The 19,912-nt window shown below is 47.8% G+C and overlaps 6 protein-coding genes across 6 annotated transcripts; 3 read left to right on the forward strand and 3 right to left on the reverse strand.

Moving 5' to 3' along the window:
- Positions 1–1,186: 1,186 nt before the first annotated feature.
- ASPGLDRAFT_131542 (NCBP1 family protein) lies at positions 1,187–4,092 on the forward strand (the record flags this gene model as incomplete). Its single annotated transcript, XM_022541053.1, has 7 exons — positions 1,187–1,253; positions 1,338–1,432; positions 1,501–1,607; positions 1,685–1,952; positions 2,020–2,912; positions 2,965–3,146; positions 3,200–4,092. The coding sequence occupies 7 exons, from the start codon at positions 1,187–1,189 to the stop codon at positions 4,090–4,092; spliced, it is 2,505 nt and encodes an 834-aa protein (XP_022398686.1).
- Positions 4,093–4,551: 459 nt separating this feature from the next.
- Positions 4,552–6,091, reverse strand: ASPGLDRAFT_154519 (sterol desaturase family protein). The gene is made up of 2 exons (XM_022542348.1): positions 5,541–6,091; positions 4,552–5,471 (listed from the first exon to the last, which is right to left on the reverse strand). The coding sequence occupies exons 1-2, from the start codon at positions 5,807–5,809 to the stop codon at positions 4,682–4,684; spliced, it is 1,059 nt and encodes a 352-aa protein (XP_022398687.1). The 5' UTR covers positions 5,810–6,091; the 3' UTR covers positions 4,552–4,681.
- A 927-nt stretch (positions 6,092–7,018) lies between these two features.
- Positions 7,019–9,885, forward strand: rcoA (putative transcriptional repressor TupA/RocA). The gene is made up of 8 exons (XM_022547213.1): positions 7,019–7,434; positions 7,625–7,715; positions 7,798–8,114; positions 8,188–8,711; positions 8,785–9,252; positions 9,306–9,438; positions 9,492–9,567; positions 9,620–9,885. The coding sequence occupies exons 1-8, from the start codon at positions 7,314–7,316 to the stop codon at positions 9,642–9,644; spliced, it is 1,755 nt and encodes a 584-aa protein (XP_022398688.1). The 5' UTR covers positions 7,019–7,313; the 3' UTR covers positions 9,645–9,885.
- Positions 9,886–11,082: 1,197 nt separating this feature from the next.
- ASPGLDRAFT_84130 (uncharacterized protein) lies at positions 11,083–12,064 on the reverse strand (the record flags this gene model as incomplete). Its single annotated transcript, XM_022550248.1, has 3 exons — positions 11,826–12,064; positions 11,203–11,587; positions 11,083–11,108 (listed from the first exon to the last, which is right to left on the reverse strand). The coding sequence occupies exons 1-3, from the start codon at positions 12,057–12,059 to the stop codon at positions 11,083–11,085; spliced, it is 645 nt and encodes a 214-aa protein (XP_022398689.1). The 5' UTR covers positions 12,060–12,064.
- Positions 12,065–15,670: 3,606 nt separating this feature from the next.
- Positions 15,671–17,750, forward strand: ASPGLDRAFT_84131 (C2H2-type zinc finger protein). The gene is made up of 4 exons (XM_022550249.1): positions 15,671–16,979; positions 17,035–17,088; positions 17,146–17,319; positions 17,393–17,750. Exons 1-4 carry the CDS (start codon positions 16,101–16,103, stop codon positions 17,732–17,734), a joined length of 1,449 nt encoding a protein of 482 aa, XP_022398690.1. The 5' UTR covers positions 15,671–16,100; the 3' UTR covers positions 17,735–17,750.
- A 760-nt stretch (positions 17,751–18,510) lies between these two features.
- Positions 18,511–19,786, reverse strand: ASPGLDRAFT_154529 (putative mitochondrial folate carrier protein Flx1). The gene is made up of 3 exons (XM_022542349.1): positions 19,595–19,786; positions 19,282–19,524; positions 18,511–19,223 (listed from the first exon to the last, which is right to left on the reverse strand). Exons 1-3 carry the CDS (start codon positions 19,710–19,712, stop codon positions 18,640–18,642), a joined length of 945 nt encoding a protein of 314 aa, XP_022398691.1. The 5' UTR covers positions 19,713–19,786; the 3' UTR covers positions 18,511–18,639.
- Between the last annotated feature and the right edge of the window lie 126 nt (positions 19,787–19,912).

Genomic DNA, 19,912 nt, shown 5'->3' on the forward strand with positions numbered 1-19,912 from the left:
TATGCAGTACGAGTTCTTTTTCTTTTCTTACCTTGCATCGGGCGGTTTCTGAGTTTGGAAAAGATTTCTTCGGATCTGTAGTCCTCTCTCCTTTGGCGAAGCATCTGAGAGCTGGTTTCTCTGGGGGAAGATCAAAAAGGAAAAAAACGACGAAAAAACCAGAAAAAAGAAGAAGTGTCATCCATGTCATGATGGTGGAGAAATGGATCATGACATTTCACGCATGAGGGGATGGGATTTATAGCCTGGAGTTTCGTTTTTTTCGAGGTGTCTGAGACAGCTCTTGGGAGGAAAAAGTGATACCCTTATCTGCGTGAGTCTGCCTTCCGGGATGGGATGTAAGTCGGCATAGCTTCATATCTCGAATGAAGGGGCCATGGGAATCAGATTGCTGCAAGTCATATTGAGAAGTACGGAGGGATGAGCGTCCTGTACATGGGTCAGATTTCATGAGGATTTCTATTTCTTTTTTTCTTTCTTGCTTGGTTGCACATGTGCGTGATGTGCTTTTTTAAATATATGTATTGGTGGACTTATTCCAGACTTGCGGCTCTAGAGACCCTTCTTCCCCTTTCTTTTCTCTTCTTTAAATCGCTTTTTTGTTCCTTGCTGTTGTTTTATATCATTTTCTTCGTTGTGAATCCCGGTTTCATTCGCTTCCATGACTCGGCTGATAGTTGTTTGTTTGACACAACCAAACCATGAAGCTACAAGTCTTCAATCCAGAAAGCAGACTATTTGTTTCTTTCATTTCCATCTTAAGTCTCTTCAAGGCGTATACTGATTTATTCATTCGCGATGCTGTGTTCAATGGTCTCTGGAAGTCTTGGTTGATTCCGTTCCATTGCTTGCCTTGTATTTGGTCGCAAATCCAGTCTAGAGCTGCTTTGGATATTTCAACTCTTGCCATTTCTATCTTTTGATATCTTACTCCGTACTCTGTAGAATGTCTTAGTTACTTTCGAGCTGTAGCGTATTATGTAATGATCGGAACGGAGCAGCCGCAGTCCCGGACTTCCGCAGCGATTATTGGTCTTTAGCGTTCTGCGCGCATAGCTGGGAAGAGCTCCAAAAGCTTTGGTACTTACGCCCTATCGCATCCAGATTAACAAACGGAACTCCTACAATTGAGGATTATCAGGGCGTGAAAAGAAAGGAGACGATAAAGAGAAATACCTCCGTGCATATGGCCGATTACGAGCGCCGCCATAATGGTCCCCCCAGGGGTGGTGGACGCAAGAGGCGTTATAGAGGTCAGTTATTATCATGGATTGTTGTACCACTGCTTTTACGACTTGCTTTTAATGTGTCGCTCACATTTTCTTTTGCTTTTACAGACGATGACGACTTTGACCGCCGTCAGCAACGTCGAAGATATGAAGAACCTCTTTCTGGCAGAGTCCGAAGACTGCTATTCACGATTGCGGAATCGGTACGAATACTCGCGACATCGAATTGTTTTGGTCGTCTTCAGTTCTGACTGTTTCATTGTGGATATAGGTCGTTCGAAGGGTAGAGGACGATGTCGCGTACATTGCAAAGACCGTCGCGGAGAACTACGAGGATGAGGAATTGAGGAATACTTACATCGACGCTACCATTGACCTGTATGTTCTGGAAATGCTTTTATGGCGATTGCTTGCGCGATACTTGCAGTTGGCTGACGATACGATCTTCTTGACAGCGCCGTCGAGCAACCGTTGAAGATTCCCTTCGTCGCGGCCACGGTTTTGGTTGCCAATAACCAGAGGTCGGAGCTTGTGGCCGAGGTGCTTCAGAAAGCTAGCAGCACTCTACAAAATTTTATCAATGTCGGTGCTTGGAGGGAAGTCAAGCTTCTCGTGCGCTTTTTTGGTTGCCTTCAATTCATCTTTGAGGGTGATGGGATCTTTCCGTTGTTGGAGGAGCTGTTCGCGCGCGCGGTCGATCAACAGACGGCGTCTTCGGAAGACGTATGTATTGCTCCCATGGTCTTTATATGATGTCTAGTGTCACAATTTGCTGACAATCTGGATTTAGTTGCTAGGGCTCGAACTGGTCAAGATCATCCTTTTCACTATCCCCTACGTGATGGCATCTCCGGCAACCGGCTTTGAGGGCCACGCAAACGCTCTTCTCGAAAAGACGGACATTATCGCTTCCACTCCCCATGCGCTTGTCGACCTGGTCAAGCCGTTTCCCAAGGAAGATGAAGAGCCCGTCGCTACACCGAGCATTATTAGTCTCCTCCAGACACAACTCCAGGCCGAGTCCAGTCGGAATTGGGAGTTGGTGTGCCTTCCTCGTCCTTGGAACATCCCGCCGGAGGGAGAGGAGGAACAGGAGCCTTTGGAACCAGGGACAAGACACGCTTTCCCGCAAATCACCGTTCCCAATCCTGTCCCGAATGGTGCCAGAGCAATCTTCCCCGAGGTTTATCTATCGGTATACGCAAACCAGGAGGTGGAAACGGTGCCGCCGTTGTCTGATATCACGTCCTCATTGTTGCGCGATTCCCTGGTCGACACCATCAACCTCCTCGACTTCAACCGTAACGCGACCGCCAAGATCCTGATCGATGTCGACTGCTACTTCACGCCTCATACTTTTGTGAAGCGCGCGACGCCCTTTGACCGGCTCCGCGAACTCCCCCAGGACCGCCCAACATGGAAACCGGAAGACGTTGCTGTTGACGCAGTGTTCTCTCAACTATTCCAACTCCCAACGCCGGAGCATAAGCTCGTCTACTACCACTCAGTGCTCACTGAGTGCTGCAAGGTCGGGCCTGCTGCTATCGCGCCCAGTCTGGGGCGTGCGATCCGTTTTTTGTACCGAGGCTTGGAGGTGATTGATTTGGATCTCACTCATCGGTTCTTGGATTGGTTCTCGCATCATTTGAGTAACTTTGGTTTTACTTGGAAATGGAGTGAATGGTTAGTTCGATAACAGGAATTGCTTTTTACGCAGACTGCTAACGTTCACTAGGGTCGACGACCTTGATCTCCCCATCGTTCACCCCAAGATGTCTTTCATTAACGGGGCCATTGACAAGGAAATCCGGTTGAGTTTTGCGCAGCGCATTCGGGGCACCCTTCCCGATCCTTACCAAGACTTGATTACTGAAGGAAAGGAGAAGGATATCCCTGATTTCAAGTACTCTGTAGACAGTGGGTGTTGCATACCCTGTAAATACTTATGATCTCTGACTGACACATGCTAGCTACACCGTACGCCAACGAAGGCAGAGAACTCATGCAACTCATCCGCAAGAAGGCTGGCGACGAAGAAGTTCAACCGATCATCGCCTCGATCGAAGAACAAGCCAAGGAGCACGGCGTCGAAGACCCCATGCTCCCATCCACCGACGCCTTCGTCACCTCCATCTGCTTCGTCGGCGCCAAATCCCTCTCCCACGTCCTCTCCTGCATCGAGCGCAACAAAGAACGCCTCCTAGCAATCGGCCCACAATCCTCCCGTGCGCGCAATCAAATCGTCACCTCGGTCATGGAATACTGGGCCGACCAACCAGGCATCGCAATCAACATTATCGACAAACTCCTCAACTACACAATCCTCACCCCCCTCTCCGTCATCGAATGGGCCCTCGTCGAGAACCTCACCGCAGGCAACATTCTCGCCAGAACTGAAATCTACGAAATGGTTGCCGCGACAATCGGCAAAGTCACCAACCGTCTCCGCCAGATCGTCGCCGCGCGCATCCAGCCGGGTCTCTACGAGCCCCAGCTCGGCGTTATCGACGACACCCTCCACCGCGAAAAGGCAGACATGCAAGCCCTCTTCAAGGTCACGGAGGACTCGCTCGTCTCGATTGCCAACGGCAGTAATGATGAGCAGATGGAGCGTGGGGACGGGAGTGGTGGTTTGCCGGAGGATGAGATTCTGAGGCAGTGGGGTCACCGCTGGCTTAGGGTTTTCCGGCGGAAAGCTGCGGTTGAAGAGGCGTTTATTGCGGAGGCTATGGCGGGTGCGACGCCGGTTGGGACGGTTGCGCCGCCGCAGCCGGTTCAGCCTGCTGCTTCTGCTGGTGCTCCTGTGCAGGATGCTAATGATGGGGATTTGGATGTTGCGGATGCTGATGCGGCGAGTCAGTAGCTGCGCTAGTCTGGTTAATTAGGGTAGATTATCTATACAATCAGTTGCGTGCCCGTTTTCATTACAAGTCTCCTTTGTACATTTGCATATTTCTATTAGGTATTAGGGGAACATGAAACAAAAGAACCGGATATTTCTTTGGATTGACTTGAAATTAAATCATCTATAACTGATGATTGAAATGCTTTGGCTCCTTTCTAGAAAACTATATACACAAGAATTGGCATAAAAGCAGAACACATTAAAGTAAATATATCACAAGAAGCAAAAAGATTAATGTACTAAACCGATGTTGTTACAGGCCTCGATTAAAAACATTAATGATGTGCCAAAAGCATGAAATCGTAACTCACTTTCCGTTCAAAAAAGCCCAGACCTGCAGACAGAGAACTTCAGAAGCATCTCTCACATATCGATGGGTATTTTTTTTTTTTTTTTTTTTTTTTTTTTTTCGTTTTTGTTCGAAACTCCAGGGACGGTCACTCCAACCAGCCATGCAAGATATTAAAACGTCGATATAAATACATGCGAATGTAAGAAAGTAAAACGGGCTCCATGGAGCCAGGTCGTGGATGCATGTAGTGATACATCAGAGGACTTTCTTCGTCTCTTCCTCAGCCAAGTACTTGCGGTCATCCTCACCCTCAACATCCTTGAGGATAGTCTCCATCTCCTTGGTCTGTCTCTGCCACTCTTTCTGGTCCATCTTTGTCTCGCGACGGAAAAGTTCTTCGTTGGGCTTCCGGTAGCTACCCCCCATGCGGTCCCACAAGGTGGTGAACTGTCCATAGTTGTAGTTGAAGTAGAGATGGTGCATGGTGTGGCAGGCGGCTCCGTTGATCACAGGGCTGTTGGCAACGTATTCACCGTCGTGGATCAAGACGGTCCAGAGGTTGATGAAACCGAAAAGGAAAACGTAGGCGAGCTTCTGGAGAGGGAAAATGAACGGGAACATGTGGTAGGGCACACTCTGCGACCAACCGTCCATAGGGTGGAAAGCATGCGACGCGAAGGGGCTAGGCATGATCCATTTGTGATGAGGTTTGTGCAAGGTCTTGTAGATCAGAGGGTGGTGCAAGCCACGGTGAATCCAATAGATGCAGAGATCGGTGAACGCGATGAACAACGGGAATTGAATGAAGCTGTAGCCCCAGAAAGGCTCATCCGAGAACGAGTCATAGAGTTTGGCGTAACCACGAACTTCCGCGACCAAGAACGGCGCAGTGAGGAGAGACATGATGGGCATGGACTCCATGGTCTGCTTGATTTCCATGGGGATCTGGTTCTTGAGAAACTTCGGGTGATGGACGGTCGACTTGTCCCAGATAAAGGTGTAAGAGAGAGAGGCGCAAATGAAGTATGTGATCAGACCGAAAATCCTTTACAAGATTTCATGTAAGCATCAATCACTTTCTAAGAAACCGAGAGAAAAAGAGATCGCGACATACCAGACGATCAAGAAGAAACTGAGGAATTGGCGGTAAATGTTGTTTCGAGGCCAGGCGCTCATATACGCATACTTCGAAGGCTCGAGATAGATCAGTTGTGTGGCAGGCTCGTAGACGAAGGGCTGTGTCGCGCCGAAAAGCGACAGAGTGCTGTTGGCGACACTGGTGAAGCCAGGAACAGTGACCGAGGAGGACAGCGAGGTAGGAAGAAGCGCTGAATACAAGCGATCACCAATAAAGGTGTCCCAGATCTCAAGGGCGATATCCATGGTGCAAGTTGTTCTCTAACCACGGCCAGTCGTCTGGGGTAGAAAAAATCTAGGGAAGCGGAGAGAAAGAGGATAGGATGACAACCTGGTCAAGTCGACCTTGGATTGACCAGTTGACCAGGCACAAGAACAACAAGGAAATGAGAAAGATGAAGAATTGGGAAAAGATGAGGAAATGAAGGGATTTGTTTTAGTAATAAGAGTCCATCACACCAGGCGGAACCTTCAGAGCCGTTCCGTTGCGCGAGGGCGGCGATAATTTGCCAACTCCTTTTGTAGAAATGTTACTGTCTCCATACTTGTATACAATTGAGAGTTCTAGAATATATATCAAGTGAAGGACCATTATCATATGACCATTTACTGCTATATACTATGTACATACAAGTACTTGACATGAACGATAGAGTACTCTGTACTCTGTACCGGTACTCCGTCTACGGATCCTTCACTACTGCCAGGTACCGTTTTGCATGGCCTTATCTGATTGGGTTTTGAGTCTGGGGGGATTGAGGTCATGTGATATCAATATGTTCCCATCTGGCACTGCAACTACGGAGTATTATTATGCACTATGGGGAACGCAGAAGATGCAATAAGGGAGCTGATAAAGATGCATGATAATGCAGAGAATACAGCATAACTCGTGTCATAGAGCTGGCTCGATATTTGACTTTGCACTCCGGACTGTACTCCATACCATGCTGAAACCAACCCCAGAAGGTCTATGCTTTGAGTCCTGTAACTCCTTGATGCATCTGCACCATGGGATCGATGCAGTCATGTTCCGAACATCCACCACGCAGTCTCATCGGCTGAAGCACAGAATTCTGAATGGAAAGGTGAGGTTGCACCGGTGATTTACCAGCTGGCTGGGTCGTGACCGAGATCATCAACATCGATTGGTACGGATTAGGAGTGTAATAATACGCTTAAAAAGGGGCAGGTTACAAAGAACCATATACTAGATGGTATATGGACTTGTAGATGTATCTACATATGTACTCTTAACGAGTACGGAAGTCATGTGACGTATTAGTCCCAGAAAGGAAAGACAAGACTAATTTAGCTATGACCTACTGGCCCGAAGCTGCCGCCGCCGCATTTTTCGTCTAACCGCCTTCGCTTCTCGCGCCAACGCCCGAGCCGCAGACGCCCGAGCCCAGCCCTGATCTCCGACCTGCTTTGAACTGTCTGTCACCTTTTCCCCCTCCCTCTCTCACCTTTGCTTTTCTTCCTATCCACCGCCGCCTGTTCTATCGCCACATCTCTTGACCTTATCACAGCGGGTTTTTGTCCCTGCGCGCTGTGTTCGGTGGCAGCACTGACTTCCCAACAGTCTCGTGTGTCGCTACTCCTACCTACCTCCCTCCACCGTCGACCCACTTCATCGTCGCCGTTGTCGCAAGCCATTGTCGTTTCCATTCGGTCCGTCTCGCTATCGTGGTTTCTCTGCCACGACTCTTCTTGATCAAGCGGTCGAAGCCAACCACAGACACACGCGATGTACAACGCTCATCGCGGGATGGTTCCCGCTCCCAACTCCCGTTTGTCGGAGTTGCTGGACCAGCTACGCCAGGAGTTTGAGAACCAGTCGAGGAGCACGGGAGAATTTGAGCATCAATGTGTGTATAAGTTTCTTTTTCTCTTAATTCTACATCCTTATTTAGTGTTGTCCCTTTTGCCCATCTCGTGTTGCGACTGTTCGTGCTTCGATGACGCGGTCGTGCTTCGACATTTTCGTGACATCTCCCCTCTTTCATGCCTCAAGGCGCTCACAGAATTACCTGTCGAGTTCCCTGGTTAACTGACTAGACGCAACAGTAACCGGCCAGCTACAGGAAATGGAAATGATTCGCCAGAAGGTCTTTGCTTTGGAAGCAGCGCAGGTTAAGATGAAGCAAGAGTTCGTGATACCTCCAGAAACGATTATTTAGAGATGGAAAGGTTGCGCGAATTATTTCTAACGGTCGGACTTTTCTGTTCAGCTACGAGGCGGAGATTCGAATGCTGCGACATGAGCTGGAATCACGCGGTGTCCAGACCGTTTCGACCCATATCGCCGGCCCGGCACAGCATGCTGGCCCTTCTCAGGCGCCACCCCCGGCATTGGGCCATGGTCCCAGTAATCTTTTTGGTGGAATCATGGCCAATCAAGGAGGTAGTGCTCCCGATCCTGCCCAATCTCTAGATCAGAAGCCTCCCCAGCAACATACTGTTCAGCAGCCAGCTTCCGTGGCTCAACCAGGAGCACTGCCAGAGCCGCAGATCTCTGGGAAACACCAGCCAGGTGCTGCTGTGAATGGTATGTAATCGTTTTTTCGCCATAGTTCCCTGTTGGCTGACACGGATCATTGTGATTTTTCCAACTCGTACAGGTTATCCTCCTCCGCCTCCTACAGCTTCTCCCGGTCCCAAGAGGCCGCGTGCTCCCCCCGGTCCAGCTACCCCGCAGCAGACTCACCAGATGGCCTATCCTGACCCTCGCGCGTCGCCTCAGATCGCTCGCCCCACCCCTCCTGGTCAGGCATTGATTCGGGAGCGACCAGGCAACATGTTGGCAAACTGGAACCCCGATGATCTCCCAGCTTCGCAAAAGCGTGAGGGTGCTGACTGGTATGCGATTTTCAACCCCGAGGTGCAGCGCGTGTTGGATGTGGAATTGGTGCACCACCTTGTGCACGACAGTGTCGTCTGCTGTGTTCGCTTCAGCCGTGACGGCAAATACTTGGCTACTGGCTGCAACCGATCTGCGCAAATCTTCGACGTGACCACTGGGCAGAATGTTGCTATTCTGCAGGATGAGAGCGTCGACAAGGATGGAGATCTTTACATCCGCAGCGTCTGTTTCAGTCCTGACGGCAAATATCTGGCTACCGGAGCTGAGGACAAGCAAATTCGGGTATGTTCCCCGCTTCCCAGTCTTGATTTGGTTATCATGGGTTGATAGATACTAATTCTGTCACGTTAAAAAGGTTTGGGACATCGCGGCCCGGACGATCAAGCATGTTTTCAGCGGGCACGAGCAAGACATCTACTCTCTCGACTTCGCTGGCAACGGACGATACATCGCATCTGGCAGTGGTGATAAGACGGTGCGTCTTTGGGATATCCTTGATGGCAAGTTGGTGTACACCCTCAGCATTGAGGATGGTGTGACCACTGTTGCCATGTCTCCAGATGGTCATTATGTGGCTGCAGGATCGTTGGACAAGAGTGTCCGTGTCTGGGATACCACGACCGGCTACCTGGTCGAGCGCCTGGAGACCCCTGATGGCCACCGGGACAGTGTGTACTCGGTTGCTTTTGCGCCGAACGGCCGCGACCTTGTCAGCGGCAGTCTTGACAAGACCATCAAATTGTGGGAGCTCAATGTTCCCCGGGGATACAACAGCGGTAGTGTCAAGCCCGGCAAGTGTGTGCGGACTTTCGAGGGCCACAAGGTAAGTTTATGTTCTCCTTTCATCCTTTGGTTCGATATTAACAGAGATGGTAGGACTTTGTGCTTAGCGTTTGCCTTACGCCTGATGGACACTGGGTGATGAGTGGTTCGAAGGACCGTGGTGTTCAATTCTGGGACCCGGTTACTGGTAATGCCCAAATGATGCTTCAGGGCCACAAGAACTCTGGTGAGTTGCATTCAAGTTCTCTCAGAGGAAAGCTCTAACCTGTGACGATGTAGTTATTTCGGTTGCACCCAGTCCAACTGGCAACTTGTTCGCTACTGGCAGTGGTGACATGCGGGCACGGATCTGGAGGTGAGTTCTCTTTTTATCTTTCATCTGGGAATGATGGTTAACAATGGCTTAGATACGCGACGTACACTGGACGGTGATGGGAATTTGACGATCGGAAGCTTCGGCGCAAGTGTGACTCTTGGTGTAATTCTGTTTGTTCGGTCTGCGTTATGTTTATGCTCTGTTTCTTCATTTTCTCTGATCATTTTTCTGAGTCTGTAGTAGCTGGTTCAATCTTGGCTTGGGTTTCTGCGTTCGATTGTCAAAGGCCTTTTACTGTTTAAGAAATGCTACTTAGTGATCCCCCAATGAAAACAGATTTGAGACTAAAGCCGAAAGTACGGAGTGCTAGTTCTACTAGAGGAATTGATGATATTTTTGGAATCGAAGTGTGGTTAAGGCGTCTCGTGAAGATACTGCACATGGTCACTAGTAACGTGCGGTACTATTCTCCTGAGACCCTGTCCGTTGCTTTTTTTTTTCAGGCTATATCGAGACTATCAGAGGCAAAAAGGGAAAGAATAAAAAAAAAAAAAAAAAAAAATTCAGGGACAAAAAGCAAGCAAAAGGTGTTGAATCTAGTTCCCGAAAGTTCTAATTTATGAGATACCTCAATCTGTCAACCTTAACTTTGTTCAGCATCACGTTCTACGGAGCACGGAGTACGGAATACTCCGGATAATACTAGTCAGTACCATACGATTATTTGTCTCGTCGCCAAGAGAGATATCAGTCTCGATCACGATGATAATGGAGATCACAATAATGACAAATGTGAATTATGCACAGTATATACATATCCACGGAGTACGGAATACCAGTACAAAACTAATCCCGATAAACTTGATTTGAAATGACAATTCGATTCCCAAGCGTGTGACTTGCGGGAATATCCTGCATTATGCATTTTTCATCTCACATGATACTTCAGCCGCCGTAAGCAAACAGGGATCACGTACTTTACTTCATTTCACACCACACGTTCAATCAGCCTCAGCCTCAGCCTCAGCCTCGCTGCGCTGTCTACCCTCCCTCGATCAACTCGACCGAAGTACGAGTCAAGTATCCAGTACGGTACGGAGACGCAGCAGAGCACGGAGCACAGAGCACAGAGCAATGCAAAGGAAAGCATTGCAGGGTCATATTCACTTTTTACCCGATCTGGTATGGATGCTCTCTTACCTTGGCTTGGCTTGGCTTACAAGTAGTTTGTATTACACTTAGCGCAGGAGAACTATTTTCCAGGGTCCGCGTGCCGTAAATCGGAATCGGGGATGCGGTGATTGGGTAACTGGGGATGATGCGGTCAGCTATGGCCAGTTTTTCGGTATTACTTGTATTTCTGCAATGCATGGGTATGGGTGTATATACGGGGTACTATGGTAGGACGACTGAGTCATGGGAAATGTACCTTTGCATCTTATGGAGAACAGGGTAGGGTTGCGCCGAATTACTGGAGATAGTATACAGAGTACGGAGTACTCTGTAGTGTCTCTCTGAGATGAACAGCTCGAAACAGGCATTATGTGTTCCTTGTTAGGTATGAACTGGTATAGCCAAAGCTATAGAAAAGCAAGTAGAAACAGAGACTTAATCAGGAAAAGTAGCCAAATAATCCAAATTCATCCAGAATGCTGCACCCAAAAATGTACGCACGATAAACTCGCTTTGAATATAGCGATTTGTAGGCAGCAATATCAAATGGAAAATCTTCCATATCAGTTTGCTTTTTGGCATCACGGCCATCGCGTCCCCGACTGCGAATGTAGCAGCCACAACAAGCACTGGTGCAATGGCCTCGATCCCATTTGTGACATATAGTAGTAGTAGTAGTAGTAGTAGTGTTGTTCCTGGTCGGGCTTTTTGCAGCATCCACAATCTCGTCCACAACAGCCACCACGTCCAACATAATCTTGGCGTAGCCATGCGCAGAGATACCAGTCTGGATCCTTTCTGTATGCCCTAAAGGCCCTTTAAACACAACCAGAAGGCAGGTCTGCCTCCAATTTTCAGCACCGTCGGGAAAGATCCCATAACTGATCTTCCAATTATCGAAGTTCTTTATTATATGTGGTGTGAGACCTTTTCATAGCCACATCGTCGTTTTCGGAGTCGAAAAGTGCCTGTGCTTTATGTAAAGCTCTGAATTCCTCTTGAATATATACCTTTCGCTGGACAATCCAGCGCCTTTGGATGTCCGCTACAACGGATTTGTGGGACCATTTCAATATGCGTTTTCTCTGGTCCTCAGATAAATACCAGAATAAGCGTCAACGTACAATTTGTGCAAGCTGAGCGTGGCCAGTATCTTCAAACTTAGACTCGAGCCATCGCATGTCAGTATTCTGTTCTGTTGCTGATACCGGCAGTGCAACGAGGAGATTGGTCTTGTCTTTGAACGGCCGGTCTGAGAGGAGGATTCTCGTGAGCTTTCGGGGGCTTTTGGTTTTGCTTATGTGTTTGTACCAATCCTCTATCGAGTCTTTGGCGGATGGAGACTTGGATATCAGCATGGTGCTTTGGAGATTTATATGTCTAGGAAGGAAAATTGTAGTTTGTAGGTCGTTGTTAGTTTGTATATTAAAGGGTCACCCTGACGTTATAAGTATAATTTTATTGATGAATTAGAGTATACTTGGAATTTCACATGTTATGAAGTTCTGCACCGATAAATTGGTCACTTGATTAGCATATACCATTACCTAGTGCTCTGATTAATTCCCAGCTGCTTTTGCTGCCAAACACCCCTGTTTCGTCGTTGATTATAACACTCATCACATGGCCTAATCCCGTGTAGTCACCAGTGAGCTAGCAGTGCTGTATAAATGCCTATTCCTCAGGCAAAGTTTTACCGCAGAAGCAGCTAACAGAATGATCGAGATGGCCAAATACATGATAGTATTTTGGATGTTCTACGACGCCCATGGATTTGAGCTGCTCAAATTCTAAGGCATCTTCTCGAAGAGAAAAAATGCCTTGTGCCTTCTAACCTCTTGAAATCACTCGCTGGCTGATAGATTGGTCACCTGGTTTGCATATGTTATATGAGCCCTGGTCGAGATCTCCTTTACCATTGGAGATTTCTCCGGCACTGAGGGTTCTGTTGATGGCCGATTCCTCATTGGCGACGAGAAAGATATTTCGGCCGACAGCGAGACTATCACAAGCAGACTTGTTAGTTATGACCGGTATAAGGATCCCAACTAGACTCCATACCGACTCTGTATGATGCGTCGAATGGCAAATTCCATGGGTTTGGGTGCTCGATTTATCCAACGATCTCTGTTGTCTACGCAGGTACAGCTTGTCTCATTGCGTGTGATATTGGTCGACCAGATCCCTGTCCAATACGCTCACTTTAGCATCCAATAAATGGCATACTTTCTATGCACTGATCAGAGTCACAGACTTCGACCATTTTGTCCAATTGAACCACACTGTTCCTGTATCAGCATATATCACTCCGTAGGGCCTTGAAGAACCTCACACTTTGCATCCCAGTCTCTATGCATTGCGGTAGTGTTTTATTGTCACGATGGTATGCAACGAGGTCTCGCGATGCTGTATATGAGCAACAAGCAAATCGTAAGTAATCAACTGGTCTATTCTCAAGTCGCTGCCACAACATACCGGTTTTGAATGATTCGTTTGCTGGTGTACGCGATGAGGAGCATCAAGACAGCCACTTGTTGTGGCTATTGTGCCGATTGCTTTCTGAATTGGCGAATATTCCCTCGATGGCTATCTGTATATACAAAACCGTGGACTGGATATAGCATGCAGTGGATGAAGACTAGAAAACTGGGTTCTATACAAGAAAAGCCCCTACTCGCTATGATAGTCACATTGATGACGGTGATCGAGATGTTGTGGAGTAGGTAAGTTGGGGGTAAGCTTTACGTCCCTACGCAGTGCCGAAACCATGCATTCACCAGTGAATGAGGTAAGAAGGCATTTGCAATTCACTCTAACTCATAAAAACTGTATGTTCTGCCCTGAAGATCACGAGGCAGCGGATTGCCCACATTCAAGCAGTTACGTACTTGTGCAGGAAGCGTATTCCGTTAAAGTAAAACGGAGCGATTTTTTCTTTTTCCTCATTAGCCGCCGAATTTCCAAGGCGATGGGCGGCTAACGGGATAAATTCGCAGATCGGTCCATGTGACCCCCACAGATTGAGCAGTACATTACTCTGTCCGGAATACGGAGTACGGAGGTCGGGTAATATTATGTACTGTACTCTGAGTAGTGATGAGATCGGTCGTACTCGGATTTCAGATTTAATTTATATAATAATATACTGGTAGAGTACGCGATCATATATCAAAGTAAGTACGGTACGATCGACCTCAACCAGTCGATCGGAGAATGCAATCCGCAAGACAAACTATGGTCAATACCCTGTCAGTGTCAGCCCAACAAGGTCCGGCCCGCGCAGAAAAAGAAATGAAAAGGGGCAGTACTTGTACATTATTACATTGAAAGAAAAAAGCGATGTGATCCATCACTTTGTTCCGTCAGCTCCGTCCGTTTTTTTGTCTCTTTCTGGGCTATCGACCGATCTCCCGCCCACGAGTAGGCACGGATAACAACAGTTGACAGGACAAATGATTGTCTAGCGGTCAAGAAAAAGTATACAAGTAGAATGGGATGGTTACACAACGATCTTTGTTTGAGCCTCGTTTGTACAGGATAATAATACAAGTACAGCAGAATGGATCTACAGAGGCTGGGCGACCTACTCTCGGCCTAGTTAGGAGCAGTTCATCGCCACGGAATCGAAACGAATCAGGAGAATACCACTACTACAAAAGATCTATCGGAAGGCTCCGTCTCTCACCGGAGGATCTTGTCGCCAGTCGCGGCTATTCATATGTACGGTAATATTTATTAATTACATTTCCCGGTGGATCCTGGAAATACGCACACAGACTATTGATCGCCCGCGGCGGTCCGTCAAGTAGCTTTGTCCCGGCCAAACCCTGTCCGGTGCTTGCTGACTGATGAACCATTCAGAGAAGAGGAAATAACACGATGCGGAATGATCTTCTTATAACAGGGATTAATTGTTGGAAGATGATGGCATTCGAATTGATACTTCAGACGGATGAACCCGCTCCAAGTAAGGACCCCGTATGGAGTTCTTGTACAAGTACGTACTCCGAGTACGGAATATGATAAAATTATCCTCCCGCGACTAGATGTAATTGGTCTATGCTGAAGGCTACCGGACCCTCCATGGTCGGTATTCACCATTGACCCGTTCTGATCGACTGAATAAGCTGAGGGTTATCACCCAAGTACTCTGAGTACGCACTCTGTTGAACATACTGTCGATCTGATTGGAAGCGCCCACGCCACGAGATGAACCAATCAGCCCCTGCAGTGCCTGCGTGGATGGCCGGGGGATGTAAGATCAGAACCATTTCGAGAGAGAGGACGCGCGGTAGCTTTGGCTGGAGTCAGATGACTGACTGCCTGTACAAAATACCAGAGTACTCTCCTATTCTACTCGTAAACTAGCATATTTGTATCTTGTACAGAGTACGGAGTACTGCAAACAACTGCATTACTGACCACGAACTATCGAGTCCCGTCACTTCGGTGCGTGATTGTCAGCCCGATCGGAATGTCCTCTCAGCTTCCGCGATTGGCCGGCCTCAAACTACTGTATTTGTATTTTGGTATGTGTGTATCTGTAAGACTCGGCTCCACTTGACGTGGGTTGGATATTATAACACTGTATGTAACTACGTATGTACGGGTAAATACCATCAAACATTAAGCTCTCCTTTTTTATTTTTATTTTTATTTTTATTTTTATTTTAATTATGATGATTTTGTTTGTCTGATGTTTTGCAGATCGTCCCGTCTTTGAATTTTCTCATTGGACACTTCCATTTCAGCTCAACTACGAGTCCAAACTGGCCTGATCCCTGTCATTCAGTCCACCCCGCTGCTTCCACTGTCCTGGGTCCAAAACAGTATGAAATTTTTTTTTTTTTTAAAAAAAAAAAAAAAGTAGAAGCAAAAAAAAAAAAAAAAAAAAAGGGTGCCGAAGTGGGTTGGCTGTAAGAGCCGGAATGTATATCAACTTCGGGATCGCCTCGTCGGTGCATAATCCAGACTCTACTGCTCCGTACATACTACTCCATACCTACACCACAGACCAGACCCTAATACTGCCAACTTGATCTCTCTTCTTCACTTCTCTCTCGCATCGATCTCTAGATCTATAAGACTCAGACCCAAACGCAGGCACAGGCGCATTCGCGGGGTTTTTTCTTTCTTTTTCTACATTTATTTAACCTTTTCTTTGCTTTTTGACTGTTCTATACCGGACTTTCTTTTTCAGCTTTTTTTTATTGCTTATTTCCTCTCTCACTCATCCATCCGCATTGATCTGTCTGTTTCAGAGACAAAACAACGGCTGAACTGTACTCTTCTGGACAGTTGTCTGTCTTAGGGTTGCTGATTCTGCATCCTCAACCCTTAAGAGACAGCATCAGGAACAGGGTTCAAAAGCAACGAGAAGGAAACACAAGACCGTCGAGATGGAAACCGCAGAGCCCGTGTCTTACGAATTCCCCGGGCATCCAGTGGGCGCCATGGCTTCTCGTCGTATTCTCCATCCTCACATGAGTTCTAACTACTTCTATCCTACGACCACCTCTTTTCCTCTGTCATTCCACTCGTCTTCTACTGCCCCGTACAGCTTTGGTCATTCTCAGCATTCTCAGCATTCTCAACATCCTCAGCATCCTCAGCATCACCCGCCTCCTCCTCTCAGCAACCCTCATCAGCATCACCACACGCAGCAGCAACAGCAACCGCAACAGCAACCGCAGCAGCCAACGCTGCCACCAGCGCCATCTCAACCCCATACCAGCTCGTACCAACCGCATTTCTTCGTCCCAGCTCCTCAACAACCACCGCTTCACCCGCAGCCTGTCCGTCTGTCATCAGAATCACCGCCGTTTCAGGGCGTTCCCGACATCCGACCAGCAAAAAATGCCATCAATCAAGTGGGCAAAGACTCATTGGTAAAGGCCATTTCTGTGTCTCAACAGACCACTAACGGAGCAGCGTCACAGGACAAGTCTGCCAGCGAGATCGATTTCTCTACGAATGTCGATGTCCTTATGAAGGCTATCCAGTCCCGGGCTAGTTCTGAGCCAACAACGACTCAGCAGTCTTTGCCCCCGTTGCAGCATTTGACCCACGGGAATGCCGGTGTTTTCTCTCCTCCGAGTTATCCTATGCCTGCGGCGTCGTCTATGACTCCTCGTGGGGGCTTGATGGTTGACGAGCCGATGTCCCGGTCTGGGAAGAGACGAAAGTACACCTGTACGCTTCCGCACTGTGGGAAGAGTTTCGCTCAGAAGACTCATTTGGATATCCATATGAGAGCACACACTGGAGACAAGCCTTTTGTGAGTATTTATCCTTTGGACCAAGTAAAGGAGTGTTGGCTAACAATATCTTCAGTTCTGCAAGGAACCCGGCTGTGGACAACGATTCTCGCAACTAGGCAATTTGAGGGTATGTTGTTACCAAAACTTTCCCTTTACATTGAACTGTCATTTAACCTAGCCTCAGACTCACCAACGCCGTCATACCGGAGAAAAACCCTTCTCGTGTGATATCTGCCACAAACGCTTCGCCCAACGAGGCAACGTCCGCGCGCACCAGATCACCCACAGGGAAGAAAAGCCCTTCAGATGTCTCTTGGACAACTGCGGAAAGCAGTTCACCCAGCTTGGCAACCTCAAGGTTAGTCCCTCCTTTTCTTTCTTTGTGCCTAATATTGGACATGTCAGGTTCTAACCATCAATATATCCAACAGTCCCACCAAAACAAATTTCACGCTTCCACCCTTCAGACTCTAACCGCCAAATTCGCAACCACAGTCGATGGAGATTTCATGAACCCACAAGACCGAGAATTATGGGGCTACTTTGCCGCGCTATACAAGAATAGTAACAAGGGGATCAAGGGCCGGGGCAAGGATCGCAAGATCTCGCCTTCTTCCAAATATTCTTCATCCGTGTCCTCGGGAAGACGATTCCAGGCTGATGACCATCATCAGATGCGTCGGGAGAGCTATGAGTATGCCTCTTCGACGTACACCGGGAGCAGTGATGAGGATGACATGGCGCATTACTATCTGGCTAGGAGGGAGCATTAGTGCCCTTCTTACTTTCTTCTTTCTTTTTTTTTTTTTTTTTTTTTTTTTCTTCTCTTCTCTTCTCTTCTTCTTTCCCTTTTTCAAATACCCATATACCAATTACTTTTGTTTTGAATTACCTGTTATACCGTTTCGGCGATGTTATCATTGATGTTTCGGATGTTATGCTCATATGATACCAATCCTGTATGCTCGTTTGTGTTTGTTTTGCCATCTTGATTTTCCAAGCCCAGAGTCAGGTTTCGGAGTTGATATATCCAATGGTCTCATTTCGTTTCGTTTCATTTTGTTTCAATGCTAGAGATAGAAGTTTCAACAGAGGAGGGATAGCAGACGTGTCATGTCATGTCATGTCATTTGATCTTGTCATGCTATATTGCAGTATATACTAGCGCTGGAGTTGTTTTCTGTTGCATTAACGTCAAACCAGCTAGTCAGGTATCTTTATTTGCATGGAACTGTCAGTCAGATCGTGGCCTTTTACTTAGGAATATGGAATACTTCGTAGATCGAACAAGATCCACAGTAATCGTGATCGGGAGTGGGATCGAGTTTAAGATGCATATAGATGCAGGATGATTTGCACGAGATAAAGTTTCGATTTTGCTTTTAATGGCCCCATTTAATCTACGTCGCTGTCATGTAATCTGACACCAATGTAAACTCTGTAATACTGTGTATACTGGTTGGTCATAGCGAATTGCCCTTTGCATGGATTAGGGACAAAAGACCAGCATGACGGTATCGCCGGTTGTACAGGAAGTGTCTACTATTTGGTCCGCGGTCATACACGTGCCATTGTGAGACTTGCATAGCATATCAAGATGCAGGGAATCCAGTTTTGCTCCAAGACACAAGCCCGAGAGGGCCTAAGAGAAGTATCGTACACACATATACACTTTTTATCAAGACACCAACCGCGGCAAATACACCTTAGTATTCTCATACACCAAAAACGTCACCCACGTACTGGGCAGCACCCGAAACAGATTCGGTCCCAGACCCTTGTAGAATCCCGCCAGACCCTCACGGGCCCAAATCTGCACAATCGCATCACTCGCGCCCCGATACACGAGATGAGCATCGTAGGTCTGTAAACGAGACCGTAGAACCTGGTAGGGGTATGTCACACATCCGGCGAACGTCTTGGAGAGACCGGAGATAACGAAGAAGTCGATGTTTCCGAGTGTGCGTCTTTGATCTGGGTTTTTGGCGGTGTCGTTGTCGGAGGAGAAAGTGGTTGGCATGGTGGTCATCTTAGAGCGGTAAATTTTCAACTGCTCGTAGGCCATGAATTGTAGAGCGCCATGGCTGACACCGAAAAGCGCGGGGAGAAGTCCCCGGTAGAAACCGGCGACACCTTCGGTCTGGAGAATCTGCTTCACGCCAGTCGCAACGGAGGAGTATGCACCAGGTGCTCGTGAGCCCGTGGATAGCATGCGGGTTTTGATTACCCAGATCGGATTGGTTAGGATAGCCGTGAGCAGACCTAGTTATTCGTAAGAGTTAGTCCGCTGGTCTCTCTTTTCGCAATGGCATATCCATACCCGCCGTTCCCGACGTCGCAAAGTAGTCGGACGAAGTGAGATCCTGCCCATCATGTGCGCGAAACGTCCGCGCAACTTCTTTGGCCTTCCCATAGCACAGAAAATAGAGCGCCCAGCTGGTAGAGTTCCCTATGATGTTGGGACTCAATCCCCGATAGAACGCAGCGACGCCACCCTCATGACGAGAGATGTCACGGATAACTCGGAATGAACCGCCAATTCGGGAAGATGAGGACCGATCGACTGAGAATTGGGAGAGAAATGTTAGCTTAATTCCCCGCCCCTGCATATGGGCGTTATTGCCAGTGCTTACCCTGCAGTCGGGTCTTGACCAAATCCAATGGATGCAGACAAAGTGTAGACACTATTCCTGCTGTGAATCCCGCTAAAGTCTCCACAAAGGATGGCGATAGACCATCTTGACCGGTCATGAACCTTTCGAGTCCAGTGCGGGTTGGTCTAGTTTTAGTAGGGTTGGTGGTGTGTGAATTTAGAGATGTTGAAGTCATAAATGGAAATGATTTTGTTGGTCCGGGCAATTTAGTTTAGCGGGCCGAAATATCTACTCCGAAGCCGAGGTCATGCTTGAACAATGCATGCAGGATTTACTTTATAGGTATATTCAAATCCA

Source organism: Aspergillus glaucus (genome assembly GCF_001890805.1).
Source record: "Aspergillus glaucus CBS 516.65 unplaced genomic scaffold ASPGLscaffold_17, whole genome shotgun sequence".
Lineage (NCBI taxonomy): Eukaryota > Fungi > Ascomycota > Eurotiomycetes > Eurotiales > Aspergillaceae > Aspergillus > Aspergillus glaucus.

Excerpts from the sequence above, each read along its gene's own strand:
- ASPGLDRAFT_154519 (XM_022542348.1), bottom strand. The coding sequence starts at position 5,809 with ATGGATATCGCCCTTGAGATCTGGGACACCTTTATTGGTGATCGCTTG. Across the intron at positions 5,472-5,540 it reads AGTTTCTTCTTGATCGTCTG|GATTTTCGGTCTGATCACAT; the intron begins GTATGTCGCGAT and ends AATCTTGTAAAG.
- rcoA (XM_022547213.1), top strand. The coding sequence starts at position 7,314 with ATGTACAACGCTCATCGCGGGATGGTTCCCGCTCCCAACTCCCGTTTG. Across the intron at positions 9,253-9,305 it reads GGACTTTCGAGGGCCACAAG|GACTTTGTGCTTAGCGTTTG; the intron begins GTAAGTTTATGT and ends CAGAGATGGTAG. Across the intron at positions 9,439-9,491 it reads TCAGGGCCACAAGAACTCTG|TTATTTCGGTTGCACCCAGT; the intron begins GTGAGTTGCATT and ends GTGACGATGTAG.
- ASPGLDRAFT_84131 (XM_022550249.1), top strand. The coding sequence starts at position 16,101 with ATGGAAACCGCAGAGCCCGTGTCTTACGAATTCCCCGGGCATCCAGTG. Across the intron at positions 16,980-17,034 it reads ACACTGGAGACAAGCCTTTT|TTCTGCAAGGAACCCGGCTG; the intron begins GTGAGTATTTAT and ends CAATATCTTCAG. Across the intron at positions 17,089-17,145 it reads CGCAACTAGGCAATTTGAGG|ACTCACCAACGCCGTCATAC; the intron begins GTATGTTGTTAC and ends ACCTAGCCTCAG.
- ASPGLDRAFT_154529 (XM_022542349.1), bottom strand. The coding sequence starts at position 19,712 with ATGACCGGTCAAGATGGTCTATCGCCATCCTTTGTGGAGACTTTAGCG. Across the intron at positions 19,525-19,594 it reads GGTCAAGACCCGACTGCAGG|TCGATCGGTCCTCATCTTCC; the intron begins GTAAGCACTGGC and ends CCCAATTCTCAG. Across the intron at positions 19,224-19,281 it reads TGCGACGTCGGGAACGGCGG|GTCTGCTCACGGCTATCCTA; the intron begins GTATGGATATGC and ends ACGAATAACTAG.